General features: G+C 40.6%; 1 protein-coding gene across 4 annotated transcripts in view; it reads left to right on the top strand.

Annotated features, from left to right (window-relative positions):
• The window catches only part of PPP2R2C (protein phosphatase 2 regulatory subunit Bgamma), a 193,924-nt gene that overhangs the window by 52,657 nt on the left and 126,097 nt on the right, over positions 1-15,170 (top strand). For 2 of the 4 annotated variants that reach the window (XM_071556840.1, XM_071556839.1), the window contains exon 1: positions 5,905-5,994. The exons of 1 other annotated variant lie outside the window; for it this stretch is intronic. Coding sequence is in view for 1 of the 3 variants with exons in the window: in XM_071556838.1 (XP_071412939.1) it covers positions 5,925-5,994 (70 nt within the window). In the remaining 2 variants the exon portion in view is untranslated. Of the gene's footprint in view, positions 1-5,381; positions 5,995-15,170 lie in introns of those variants that run through there. One more of the 4 variants, XM_071556838.1, reaches the window with a different exon arrangement.

Genomic DNA, 15,170 nt, shown 5'->3' with positions numbered 1-15,170 from the left:
ATGTGTTTGAGAGAAGAACATACATAGAACATACATGGAACAAAACAGGACAGCCATGCATTCACCAGGTGTTAATAAATAGGATCACACAGGCACCCTCAGGACCAATTGCCTTCTGGCACCTAATTCCTACCTTTCTCGTGCTGCAGAGCTTCCTGTTAGAATTGTAATGAGCAAACATAATCAACAATCATGCAGCCAAAGATTTATTCTCATCTTCTTACCACTTTTAGACTGCACTGTTGTTTTGGTTGCTTCCTCAGGGTACTCTGGCCGCCTCCTGCTTTAATTTCTGGAGGGTTTTTTTGTTGGCTTTGGTTTTCATTTCCCCCTCTACCTTCTCCTTTCTCCAGTTCTTGTGCCCAGAACTGTGACAAAGGATAATACAGGTTTATTCCTCTTATCATATTATTTTCTCTCCCTGTCCTATAAGATTTTTTTCCTCCTAGCACAGATCCAGTTTTTGTTTTCTCTACTCCCTTTAACTTTTCTCTTACTGGTGCTTGCAGTCTGTATTGGCATCTGTGTCATGCCTGCCCTTGTCTTTTACTTCCCTCCTTGACCTGCTAGGCAGTCTTCCTCCTTTTACCTCTAAGCTCGCTTTATTCTTGTTATGCAGTTATTTTTCGACCTCTTGAATCCAGATTTTGTGTATTGCCGCTCTCCACAGTCTCTAATGACCTTCTTTTGAAGAAAGCTTTAAACCAGGACTCCATCCTCATTACTGACTCGTTGTTTACTTAAATGTCTCTGCAGATCTGTATGTAGCTCTTCCATTTTATGGTTTACTTGTAAATTCTTAAGGGTAGGGCACTCTTTTATTCCTGTGTTTGGATGGTGTTCAGCTCAATTAGTGTGTTGCTTTATAAGTAGGACTATGAAGTACTAAAAGTCCAAATAACCAATATATTTTTGATTAAAGGTTCCTCCCCACTGCATGCCTTCTCCATGGGTATTTGACCAGATCAAATTATGTAGGTTATCGGTGGGATTGATAATAAGTTGCATTTTTAAATGGCACAGCTAGTTACTCACAAACGTTGGCTCACAAATTTGCATTGTGCTACAAATTTAGAGCAGAATTTTGCTAATCTTTCTCATGTGAACTGACCTACTTAAGTCAGTGGAGTGCTAATATTTGCCACACAGTAAGGATTTGGCTCATAATCTTGGGAAAGGCATTTGCATGCACTCGGGGAATATTGTCTAGATTTTTTGTTAAAGGCTTCCTCCTCATTCCATTCCTTCTTAGGAGATCTTTTTAAATTAAAAATGGGAAGGCGAAGGTAAATGCCATTTGCCCAATATGTGATGTCTAGGGAAGTTGCCTATGAACCTCACTTATTCCAGTGGTGAGCAGAGAAAATTATCTCTGGATAAAAATGTCTACTTGGCTCCTAGAAAAAAATTAAATCATCTTTAACTGCTTAAATTACAACTAACAAAGAACTGGAGGAGGTTCAAAATGATAGGCCATAGAAATTGTAAAGCTTCAGCTGACTGAGGACAAATAAAAGGACAGTGATTGGAGAGCTTACATGGAAGAGTAGGAATGGCAGGAAGGGCAGAATTCTCTCAAGCACTGTAGGAATTGCAGACACCCTGGTCACAGAAATTTAGAGGTACTTACAAAGAAAATGATTCTCAGTGGTTTTTCACAGACTGTCAGTGTGACTTTTTGCAGATCTTGCACATCATTTGCATAATTTATTATCTATGTATTTTCAGTGACATATTTTCTATAAAATTATTTTTCTCAGAGAGGACACATGTTCATTTTCTGTATATTTGTAGATATGAATTGTTCCTATGCATTTTTACTCAAATGTGCTGCTTGATTTTTGAGATCAAATGCCCTGCAAGGTGACATTTCTTTCAGTTTTAGCATCGTCATAGTAATGGGAGGAAGCTGCTCAGTGTTACCTCTACAGCAGAATCCACACTCTGTAATCATCAGCAACAAAGGACAGGCTAAGGAGAATCTCCATCCTTTACTGAATGCAGCAGGAAGCGTAATGACAAAGAATGAGGAAAGGGCTGAGGTACTTAATGCCTTCTTTGCCTTGGTTTTTAAGAGTAAGACTAGTTGTTCTTGGGTACCCAGCCCCCTGAGCTGGGAGACAGGGACAGGGAGCAGAATGAAGCCCCCGTAATCCAAAGGGAAATATCTGTGAGCTGCTACACCATCAAGGCACACACAGATGTATGGGTCTGGATGGGATCCATCTGAGGGTACTGAGGGAGCTGGCTGAAATGCTCACTGAGCCGCTTTCCATCATTTCCCAGCAGTTCTGGCTCACTGGGGGAGTGGGTCCCAGTTGACTGGAGGCTCGCCAATGTGAAGCCCATCTACCAGAAGGGTTGGGAGGAGGATCCAGGGAACTGGAGTCCTATCAGCCTGGCCTTGGTGCCAGAAGAGCTCATGGAGCAGATCATCTTGAGTGACATCACACAGCAGTACAGGACAACTGGAGGATCAGACACAATGGGTTCATGAAGACATGTTCTGTCTGACCGAGTTCATCTCATTCTGTGGTGAGGTGACCTTACTGGATGAGGGAAAAGCTGTGGATGTTGTCCACCTGAACTTTAGTAAAGCTTTGATACAGTTTCTTAGGGCATTCTCTTGGAGAAATTGGATGGGTGTGTTCTTTGCTGGGTAAAATATTGGCTGGATGGCTGAGCTCAGAGAGTGATGGTGAATGGAGTTACATCCAGCTGGCAGCTGGTCACCAGTGGACTTGTTGATCTGCTGGACGGTAGGAATGCTCTGCAAAGGGATCTGGACAGACTGGATCTATGGACCAAGTCAGATTGTATGAGGTTCAACAAGGCCAAGTGCTGGCTTCTGCCCTGAGTCACAACAACCCCAGGCAGCACTACAGGCAGAGTGGCAGAAAAGTTGCTCAGCAGAAAAGGACAGGAGGATGCTGGTTGACAGCTGGCTGAACATGAGCCAGTGTGTGCCCAGGTGGCCAAGAAGGCCAGAAATTGTGTGGCCATTGGGACCAGGGAAGTGATTGCCCCTCTGTACTCAGCACTGGTGAAGCCCCATCTCAAATGCTGTGTTCAGTTCCGAGCCCCTCACTACAGGAAAGATATTGAGGTGCAGGAGCAAGTCCAGAGGAGGGCAGCAGAGCTGGGGAAGGGTCTGCAGCACAAGTCTGATGAGGAGGAGCTGAGGAAGTTGAGCATATTTAGCCTGGAGAAAAGGAGGCTCAGTGGAAAGCTTATCCCTCTCTGCCGAAAGGAAGTTGTAGCCCAATGGGAATCGGTCTCTTTTCCCAGGCAACCAGTGATAGGATGAGATGAAATGGCCTCAAGTTTCACCAGGGGGAAGGTTTAGATTGGATATTAGCAAAAATTTCACTGAAAGGATTCTCAAGCACTGGACCAGGCTGCCCAGGGAAGTGATGGAGTCACTATCCCTGGAGTAATTAAAAGATGTGTAGATGTGAGACTTAGGGACATGGGTGGTGGTAGTGCTGGATTAATGATGGGACCTGATGATCTTAAAAGTCTTTTCCAATCTGATCCGATTCTATGATTCTAATGCTGTTATCTAATGTGGATGCCTGACTAACAAGGTTAAGCATCCAATATAGAAAATGAAGAATGAGAGGTTTAAATGACACTGAATATGTGGGGAGCTCAGGTTCCTAACAGCAGCATCTAAATTACCAGGCAGTTCCCATGTCTCCTGCACAGATGCTGAAAGGGAAGTGCCTTCTTGACCCAGATTGGTCTAACTGTGGTGTTAATAGTTGAGTGTAAACTGGCTCTTTGTTGCAGGCTTAGCTAAGCACGTTGGCAGAGCTGGGATTTCGTGTGCAGTGCATGTTGCTCACAGACTCTTTTGTCTTTGGAAAAACAAATCCAGGATGATAACATGTGTCAGGGAATGGCAAAATAAACCAGCTCCGTCACATAGATTAGAACCATTTAATACAAAACAAATACTGCCCGTGTTTGCAAGGCCTCCTTCCTTATTTCTGAAGAGGATGGGGCAGACACTGGAGAGTTGCTGGTACTGCCACAGTATTGACTGATGCTCTCAGTGCAGAAATAACATTTCTAGTATTGTCACCCACAAAACCTGCATATAAATAAAATGTGTTTTATACAGGTGCAAGTATTATTTAACTTCTTTTATTTTCCCACCTGCTCAAATGTGAAGACTTTATAATATTTACTTGTCAGGTTGGAAATGGTTCTGTTTTCTTCTGCTTTATTCATGCAAAGAGGAAGAAGGTCATTCTTTTGCTATTTTTCTTTCCCTCCCAGCCGTACTTCATCCTGAAATTAGATGTTTATGCCTGAGTAGGTTTTTACATAGTTCTCTACTTTTTCCAATGTCACATGCCTGTTTATAATAATAGCAGGCTAGTTGAATTTTCCATCAAGAACTGTGTGTCCTGGCTTCTTCAAAAAGAAAGAAAACCAAAACAACAAAAAAAATCAAGTTTCATTCAGGGTTACACAAAATACTATAGTAATGCTAACAACTGAATTGTATTTTCATGTTTAATTCCAGGGCCACAGGACTGTCCTGCTCTCCCCTAAATTGGTTTTGTGATTGTGGACTCCCTTATCATGCTGTAGCGGTGCTTTTGGTACACAGCCATTTGTTTTCTGTCCCAATATCTAAAGTTCAGTGGCGCTTTCTGCAGCAAACACTTTGTGGTTTCTTGAACAGATACTGAAGGCTTGAGGAAACTACTTGTCTCTTCATTTGAAAGAATTGTGCTGTAATATAAGCCATTAAACATTTCGACTCAAGTGCAAGCTTTATTTTATAATGCAAGTGAGTAATCTTCCTCATCTACTTATGTTTCTATTTCTGAGTATACATATTTCAACATTGCTTTTTCAAGATGACAGGGGATAATGCAGTGAAAGAGAGCAGCAGGTTTAAGAAAACCCCATGACCTGCAAAAATTGCCTTTGTCCAGCTTTCCTTTCCTCTATGGGAAGGAGGTTGTTTTCTGCCCCTCCTTTTTTAATACTTTGTAATTTGTCATTTATCTACAAAACTGGAGGTAAAGATAAATAACAGTTATTTTATCTTACTTTTCCTGAATGGCTGACGTGCCTGGGACAAACACTTTAGGTTAGGCAGATATTTGGCAATTTCAGTAATATTTATACAGGCTGACACTAAGCGACTGTTGCTTTTGCTGCAGATGTCAGCGCGACTGGCACAGACCGCGGCCGCGCGTCGGTGTGCGGTGCGTGCGGATGCAAACCCGCCTGTGCGGCGGGAAGTTCTCTCGCCCTGCCCTGCCGCGGTGCTGCCGCTGCTGGCGGCGGAGGGTGGGGGATCATCACCTCGCCCTGCCCTGCCGCGGTGCTGCCGCTGCTGCCGGCGGAGGGTGGGGGATCATCACCTGCAGCCGCATTCGCAGCCGCCCCGTGCAGCGGCGTTGCGGGGAGGGGCCAGCGGCGCTGCGGCAGCGCCGTGTGACAGCGGCGGGTCGGGCTCGGCTCCGGCTCGGGCTCCGCTCGGGGCGGGTCCTGCCGCAGCCCCCGGTCCCGCCGCGCCGAGCACTCGCTGCCCGCCACCTGTGCGAGGAGTACCTGCCCAAACAGCTGGGTTATTCTTCAACTGCGAGAGAAGTGTTCTGCCTTCACGCAAGCTCCCTTCTGGCTGTCTGCAGTCCGAGCCGTTTCTCCCTCCGGCTTTCTCCCGCTACTTCTTTTTCCTTCTCCCCCATCCTTTTTTTTTTTTTTTTTTTAAATTCCCCGATTGTTATTCGCCCCCCCCAGTCTGTGCTGCCTCAGTAGCTCTCATTATGCTGTGCTCAGTGGCCCGGTGTGTTCCCCGCCTCTGCTAGGCAGTGGCAGCATGGATGGTGCTCTTGTGACGACCTCTGCTGATGCGATCAGTCCACTGCGGATAGGCATGCTGAGTAATCCTGCTGTAAATGGGCGAGGACACGGACACACGGAAAATTAACCACAGCTTTCTGCGAGACCACAACTATGTGACTGAAGGTAACGTGAATACTGTCATTATTCTCTTCTTGCGCTGCACATTCTATGCGGGGAATGCACTGTCATCTTTGGAGATGTAGGCTGTTCCTTTTTTTTTCCTCTTTCAAACAGGGGGAGTTTCGAGGCGTTTTTCTGTGGGATGTAGCAACAGAATCGGTTTGAATTTGCCAAATCCCAAAGCCATTCTGTCATGCTATGGCAGTATATTAACTATACGGGCTGGAGAAGGTCTTGCATTGTGCTGAGTTTCTGCCCGTGAGGTGTTACAGCACCTGGCACTGAATGCACAGGAGCTGCAATGTGGAAGATTGGGAGCAGTTGATTACTTAAAAAAAAAAAAAGAAATATTTGAGAGCACCAAAGTAAGAGAAATAATCTGTGAAGTTAACTGTTTGCTGGTGTAATAAAGGTTATGCATCTCATTTTGGTAATTATAGCCTGAGCATTACAGACATTGCTGAGTTGATTGTTCCCTGGAGAACCATATACATTTAGAAGGGATATGTAGGCATCATCTTTTGAAATGCTGCCTTCTTTCCTTCCCCTGTATGTGTGCAAGGTACGTGAGAAAAGAAGAGGCACCTTCATTTAAAATCATTCAGTGGCTCATAGCTTATTACATAAAAAGGAATTTTCTTGCAGGTGACACACATTAAATGTTGAGAGAATTTACCTTGAGAACAGTGAAATGGTCGGGTTGGGTACTATCTGTATTTCCTAGCCAGAAAGTTGGTTTAAGAGTAGGCCATTTTAAGATGGATTGAACAGGAGAAATGTGTTAGTAGGTGTTTGACTTTGCAAATATATTTGTATGTGCAGTTTTAATAGCATTTTTCAGCAGCAGAAACTGTACTTCAGTGTAAGCTTATATAATTTGAACATACTTAACATCAGGGTCACCCAATACTACTTGAGACTCAGTCTCCAGATTCTGTCGTCATTTGATCAATGCTCAGTCACTTAATACTCCCATGCTGCATCCTGAAAAGTGATCAGCTGATGCTCCCTTGATTATTGATGATTTGAATTTTTTTAGAATGTAGAAAACAGCAGAATGATTTTGCCATACTGGGAAACCAAGGCAGATTTCTAGAAAAAAAATTAAAAATACCATGTACAGTGACTGGTGTAATTGCTAATCTTGCCTCAAGGACATTCTTTGCACTCTGGTTCATGTTTCAGTAATTTTAAAATCTGTTTTGAAATTTTGGTTAATGCTTTTTGTCAGAATGATGACTTGTGTTTTGGGATGTAGTCACCTGTAATAACATTTGAGGAAACTGTGTCTTAAATTTATAAATTTATGACTCGGATTCTGCAAAATGCACAATATAATGACTGCAGTGTACCTTGTGTATGGTGAAATTCAGATATATATTTAATGTACATGTGCAGCTATGTTAAAAATTGAATTTTCAAGTCTCTCAGGTTTTTAATTTGAATAATCCCATTTGGATTTTGCAAATCTGTATTCTCCTGTTTTATGTGTTATGGGTGTTATAAAAATTAGATGGAGATTTTTAGTATTGTTTGTGACACTGCTGATTCCGGTGTTAGTTTTTTTTCTCATGTTTTGTGTTCTCTTGATATTTGGATCAGGAGGACTGGATGTTCTGCCATGATAGCACATGAAGTGGCTTGTCTGAAATGGGTCAAAATATACCTTGAATGTCCGTGTTGGCCTGTATTATATTTTCTTATATTTTCTTTGTGATCAGAAGTCATCATGACATATGTTTGCATCTATTTTTGAAACCTGCAGTAGCAGTGCTAGTTCTTCAGCTGACTAGTGTTAATACTTGTTGGGAATGCTTAGTTGGTCAAGTGTAATATTCTTCACATCTATTATATCTGAAATTGCCACGCCTTTTAAAATTGTGAGGGAATGGATTTATCTGAAATTTTTCCAGGGACACCTTCAGCTCAAAGAGAAACATCACAAATTTAATTTCTCATTGATCTACTTTGTTCAAAATGCATAATGAATACATAAGTTAAACTGATGCTTAAAATGTGCTTGCTTTGTTCTATTGTGGGTTTTGTTTCTCTTTTTTTTTTTTTTTGTTGTTTAAAGATTTGGCTCCATGAAGCAATCTTTAACACTTCTGTAGTCCTTTCACAGTCCTTGGATTTGATCCTGTGACATGTTAAGTGCTGCATGTAGCAACATACTACACTACTTTGGGGGCAAATCAGTCTTTCCTTTGGAGTCTTTGGCTTTTGTAATCCCCTATTTAATACTGAGAAATACTTTATATTGTGTCCAGTATATTGGAGAAGTTACCAATTCATTGTTATCTGTGAATAACTACAATTTTATCTTGTTTTCAGAGTATTAAAATCTTAGTAAGTGGTGTCCTCTGTCCTTTTCTGCTCCAGCTTAGCAGACCAAGTTCTTTACAAAAGGAGGTATTTTATTTCTAACCATTACATGCACTTTCTTCCTCTATTCCCTGAGGAAAGTAAAGCCAGGAATAATAAAGATGTGGGTTAACTATGGTGTTACTTTACTTCTCCTCCTCTTGTACTTCTTCAATGACATAAAAAAGCTTAAATAATCAGATGACAAATGAATTCAGGGTGTAGGAAAGCTGTGAGCCAAATCTGATTTGCTCTGCTCTCACCAGTGGGCTGAGTGTGTTCTAACAAAACTGCTGCTTAAGCAAAATCAAATTTCATCTCTTTGGTAGGTCATTATTTTGTAACAATGGGGTCATCTGTATGAAACTGCTTTATTTTGACGAGGGGCAATGGAACTGTTTTTTAAATTTCAACAATTCCTTGATTTGATGTCACACTGTTGATGTTACTCTATTTCTGGTAACAGGCATTATAGACACACATGACAACAGTGACTATCTAGACCTGTTTCTCCTGTTACATATGCACAACTGCAATAAACCAAATGGAATTGCAACAAGCAGGACTCGAATAATTTTGTCATTGAAAGTCTTACAGTTGCACAATGGAAAAAGGGGATTTAATTCTAGCAGCAATATACAATAAGTTTTACAATGACCTGTTTTAAAAGTGGTTTTTGAAGCAGACTGCTTTAATTGGAGTTGTTTGCGGGGGAAAAACAGAAAAGACCTTATGAGACTTGTAAAGAAAGAGAGGAGAAAGATCAGATGCCTAGAAAATGTGATCTGTGAGGAAAGATTGAACTTCTTTGCAAAGGTGGTGAAACACTGGGCTATATTGCCTAGGGAGGTTGTGTAATTTTTATCACTGAAGTTTCTAAAAGCAGGTGACATAGATGTCTGTAAGAAATGACATGGGGATAGCTGAGCCTCCCATGGGGCAGAGGAATGGACTAGATGACCTCTGAGATCTGTTCAGGCTTGTGATTCATTGCTGAGCTGTGTTTTATCTTAATTGCCTTTTGCACCACCACAGCTGTGGGAACCAGCTGCCCAGGAGGTGTTGGGTCAGTACAATGTGTTATTTCCACAGCAACTGTAGAGCACTGGGGAGGGAGGAGAGGCACGGGAAAAGAAGATGGGCTGGATGGGAGTAACACGATCCTTCGTTACTTACAGACAGTGTCTGTCAGCGGAGAGGGCAGGAAAATTCTGGGCAGTCAGTTGGGGGAAGGGGGATAAAGGAGACTCCTGTGCTTTAGAGGGCAGAGAATGTCCTTCACTGCAGCAGAGTTCCATTGATGTTACCTGTGCTTAAGATTAATGGTAAAACTCACAGGACTGCTGATGTGCTTTGCTGTCTCTGGGCCGGGGGATCAGCCAAGAATCAGATCTGATGCAGAACAGTGAATTGCGTGGGATGGTTCCATTATTCCTGGCAGGGGCAAAAAGTTGTAGGAATTAATGGTGCCACCCTTTTGCTCAACTGCCACTTTACTTCAGTTACTCTGTATTTTACTGATTTAAGGATTACAGAGAAATAATGAACAAAATTCACTGATCTTGCCAAATTGTGTTAAAGCATGTGCTTCACCTCCATGATCTCAAATGTATTTGGGGAATTGCTTCTTTGGTGGTGAAGGCATGTTGCAGGTTGCATGCAGACAAGTTTGGCGTATGAATTGATGCCTGCCTTGTTCTGGAAGATTCCTGGTTTGGGAAGGAATAAAAAGTCATTTATACTTCCAGTTTCTAGGGAGGCACAGGTTCCTCTCTGGGCCTAGGCCTGCACATGCACGTGAAGCCAGTGGAGGTGCAGTGGGGCAGAAGCCAACCTGCTCTCTCCAGTCATTTATACAGCCAAATTGTGCCGATTGGTTCCATATGGCTTAACTTCGATGAAAAAGTTAATCGTGTTAATGGTGTATTAGCCTCCTCAAATATGGTACTTGAAGAATAATGAGAATTACCAATGTAGTGTAAAACACATTGAATCAAAACCATGTGAAACATTTATTACAGAGGATGAAAAAAGACTTTTTTTCCTAATGATTTCAAAGGAAAATTGTCTGCAGATAACAAAACCAGATTTTGGGGCCCTTTTCCCACCTTATCTAAGGGAAGTAGTATCTCTCTTCTTTGGTCATCCAAGTTAAGGGGAATTATTTATTTTCATCTGCCAAAATTAAATTTAATTATGAACTTTTCTTTCATAAACGTATCAAATATAACATGAATATGAGCTTAATACCTGAGAGTACTGGATCAATAGAGTGAACAGGTACCAACCACTCTGCTGGTTCAGGCTCACCATCAGTCAGTCTAGTTCACTGATTTTTGCTTATTAAGAAAAGTGCAAGAGGTAACTCTTTCTCTCTTAACCTCCAGCAATTCAGGATTTATGTTGTGAATATTGATTTTTATCTTTTTACAGAATTAATTTAGAAACCATTTTAGAATGACCCTAGAAATTATTGCTTATTCTGAATCACTTGTGTTATTTTTTTCCTCAAGTCAAGTATGAGCAGGGGTAAACCTTGTTAAAGCGTAACTTTGCCCCTTGTTAAACAGGATATAGTTATGTCTTTTTGTGCATGGATTTGGTTCTTTTATTCACAGTGATATTCATATGAATATTGTGGGTAGCCTTGAAGATTTGGATTAATAAGGTTTATTCCATCCAAGTGATGTTGCTGACTGTGTAATCTTTATTCGTGCAGCTTAGCTGGGAGGAGCCATGGAGGCAGGGCTGGAGCATTGCTGGCTCACTGGCTTGCATTGAAGGCCAATCCATTTGCTCACCCACTCAGACCTGCAGCTGGATGTGCAATTCAGCATCCAGTAAATGCAAACATTGGTGCTGCTCAAAGCTTGAATCTGCATAGCACAGACATTTTAAGGCAAAGACATTTAAGGCAACATCTGTATGAGCGACACAGGGCAGCAATTTATTCCAACAAGCCCAGAAAAAGCAGAATAGACTCAGCCAGAATGAATTATGCTATCAGAAACACTTGTCATGATGCAGTACCAGCTACACATTCAAAGTACTCCACTGACATAGTTTTCATACTACATCTGTTAGGCACTCATAATATTGTCTCTATTTTACTTGCCAAATCTACTTTATGAAGAAATCATAAATCAGGAGGGAGATTAGGGCGGTTGATCCTAGACTGGGACTTCAGTTTCTTAATTTGCTGTTTTGAGCATTCCCAGAGAGCAGGGACATGTCAGTGTTAAAACTTGTTACTGCATCCTTAAAAGACCTGCCTCTTCGGAGATGTGTTTCCTTTAAGGCCTGGATCCTCCTAAGAGAGTACTTGAACCTGCTGTGAACTGCAGGACACGCTTCAAAGGCGTGCAGTTAACTTGGTTTGTGTCTTCATTTCATGTCCTGTTCTTCACATGGCATCATTCAGCAATGTCACATGTACCCTGTAAGACGTCACCCAGTGTGATTAAGCTGGCCTGCAATCTTTCCCATTTGCAAAGTGTAAATCTCTAATGTTGGCTCACTGGTTTTGGTGGGTTGCCTTTAGGGCTGATGGCAACCTTGGGTCTCTTTGCATGCATGTATAATCAACAGATAATCTTGCACTCACTGACTAAATAATAAATGGATTTGGTTTCTGTGTAGTTGTAGAGGTCCTGGAGAAATGTGTAAGATGTATTAACAAAAGACAAGAGCAACCTAGCATATTAGCTACATGACAAACAAGCCAAGCTCCTTCCCTGGCAGTGAGAACGCAGAGTTGCAAAAGAACCGGCTTGTACCAATCTAGAGCTTTTCTCAGGTGCCATCAGACTAGAAACATGATAAATAGAAATGTTTATAGTATATTTAACTATACAACTGCTGTATGTAGATTTAGCTACATATAAACCTTGAAAATGGAAGTTCAGGAGGTTAGCAATGTGATATATGTGTAATAAAATGCAGGCATAAAACTTGATCCATGAAAACTCAGCATCTGTGCCAGATTTTTTTCTGCTTGAAACTGATGATTCAAAAGTATTGAATAACATAAAGCTGAACAACACTGTGCAGCTATTGCTTACCTCATGAGCAGTTTGTCGTGTACTTGTCATTAGGAAAAGAAAACTGTACTTTGCAATATATTTTGTTTTCCACATAGACCCTCGACTCTTCAGCAGAGTATCATATATGTAAATGGTGAGTTTAGAGAATAATAGATGTGGTTCTTGCATCAGTTTAAAATGTGAAACACAATACATTAACCCTGAATATTTTATAATAGGAGAGCTGACTGTCTTTTACTACAGCCACAAAAAGGTAATCAATCATTACTGCTTATGTTGTGTTACTACATCATTACTAGTATTTCAATATCTTTGAGGTTTTCCTCACACAGTTTATTTCATCCACTATAGTAAGAATTTGTATTGGGCAGGGTATGCTAAGACAAGACAAGGTATTTGCTGGCTAATCTCAATGTAGTTGCTTTGGCCAGGGAAAGGAGGTAAAGTAAGTAATAATCCCAGAATATTAGATAGGCTATTATGGCGATTTTTGTTTTTTAAACCAGAAAGGGTTTTGAATTAATATCTAGCCACGTTGAGGCACTTTCTTGATCAACTATGTAGTTCTTAGGTTACTGCTAAGCTTGCCCTCAGTCATGAATGTTGTCTATATTGCTGGTTCCTGGTGAAAGTTCCCCAATGCTTTACCAAGAACAAAACCTCCATCTAGCAAAGCAGCCTTATATAGGTAAGAGAGTTCCTTTCCCTGGGAATGTTACCTTGCTGAAAAGTTCTTGTACCCACTTTTGTTATTGCCTCAGTGCAAATGAGAACAGACTTTATTTTGCCAGTGCAAAGAGAAGTAATAAAAATGTGCATTAAGACACTCAATTCCTAACAAAATTTCTCAGCACGATGTGTCATGGAGTGCAGTGACTTCTGTGAATTTTTACTCTGACAGTGGTTTGGGATCTGTAGTTAAATGCAGTGGTTTTTTCTTTCATATTTACTGATCTATCTGTTAAAAAAAGAAGGATGCAAACATCAATGTTAAAAAATAATGACATTTGTGTGTTTTAGTTAGAAAAGATGCAGAAGAAAGTAAAAGACTGAAAGTTGGTTTATTACCCTCTAGTTCCAGTTCAACTCAAGTCTGATTAGAATTTAATTATGATCACCTTACGTTTTCCTGTTTTGCAGTACTTCTGTTGTTTGTGTGACTCAGGCGTTGCAAGTAGTCTATGACCATACAAAAAAACCCACCTTTTATGTAAATTCTGAGGTTAATGCTGCCTGTGATCATAGTTTCCATTAAAGACAACCGTAACATAGTCTACCTGTTGGGCCAGTTTCTAGTAGAAATAAAGATCATTAGAGTGAATTAAAAGTAAATGATTGGTTATTTTCTTCTCAATTTTTAATGGCTCCATATTGTTTCTCCTCAATCTAAGATGTTAAATGAGCATTTCAAATAGAAACCAAAAATATTTTTCAAGCAGTGAGCTGGTGACAAATTTACAATAATTTATTTCTAAACTTTTATCCAGTCAACATGACCTCATGTTCTATTATTTGAGAGGTTTCAATTTATGATAGAACCTGGCACGACGTCTTTAGTAAATCTTTCCAGGATTGTCAAATGTATAGCTGTAAATCAGGATCTGTCTGTCATTATTTCATAAATAATTTCTGATAGAATATTTTTATTTCTACACTGTGCTATGTTAAAAAGAAAAATGCACTATAAATTCAGTAATAATAATGAATTAGAAAAATTCAACAAATAGGCACAGTGGACTGGTAAGTGCAGGGTGAAATTGGCTGCCACAGTAGCACACAATACTCTTGTCATGCTGCATGTTAATTTGTCACCTTACTTGATTTGATACCTTTTATTTCTGCTTGCAGAGCTGTGATATGGGAATAACCAGTATGAGATGAAGTCAGATGTGTATTGTGTAGTCTTCTTTTGAATGGAAGATTTAGGTCAAGTATATTCTCTTTAATCAGCAGTGAAACTCAAAGCAGAATTCACGTACACAATCTCTTTGAAATGGGTAGATGTGAATAATTACATCTTACAGAAATTCCTGGAATGCCTGAGAGTTGAGTAGTGGTCATATGGATGGTGGTTATTCTCATGGATGGTGGTTATTCTCATCTACCAGGTGGAATGTGAATAGGATTTTGTACATATTGTGTGCACTTGTATTTTTGTTATGTGTTCCACTCACTGGAGTCGTGTGGATGACTGCTACTACAATTTTTCTAGTGTGTCTGTATTCCTTCCAGTTGCTATGCTTGAAGCGTGAAACTGGTATTAGAATGGCTATGGAGAAGTTTCCACATTGGGAGATGGGACAGTAAGAGCTCATATGTAGGGCACTGTATGTCTTTCAAGTCCCAGTTGATTCACAGTCTCTTGTTCTATGTATGTCAGTGTTGGCTGGTCAGAGGAGTGAGACTTCACTGTGACTGCAGTGACACTTTCTTTATCCCGTGATGTGATAATCGGTGTCCTTGCATTTCTGATTTTCCTCTGTGGTGGTGATGAGCTGCATCTTTCTGAAAAAACTCATTGCTTGAATATGGATTTTATTTTCAGGGTTTAGATGTGCTAGATTAAACATTCCTGTGCTTCTACATGCATTTCAGAAAAATGGGCCATATAGCGTAGAGGCCCTTTGTGTTACACTGTAAATGTTACAGAGGTTCTAGATTTAAAACAGGTAAGTTGCCTCTCTTAGCAGTGATGATACTGCAAATCAAATATTAAAACTTCGAGATTTACTTGCTGCAAGATTTTGTAGTGTCCAAGTGAAGGGTATTAGT

This window comes from Pithys albifrons, chromosome 5 (genome assembly GCF_047495875.1).
Source record: "Pithys albifrons albifrons isolate INPA30051 chromosome 5, PitAlb_v1, whole genome shotgun sequence".
Lineage (NCBI taxonomy): Eukaryota > Metazoa > Chordata > Aves > Passeriformes > Thamnophilidae > Pithys > Pithys albifrons.
This window is presented reverse-complemented; position numbering and strand designations above follow the sequence as displayed.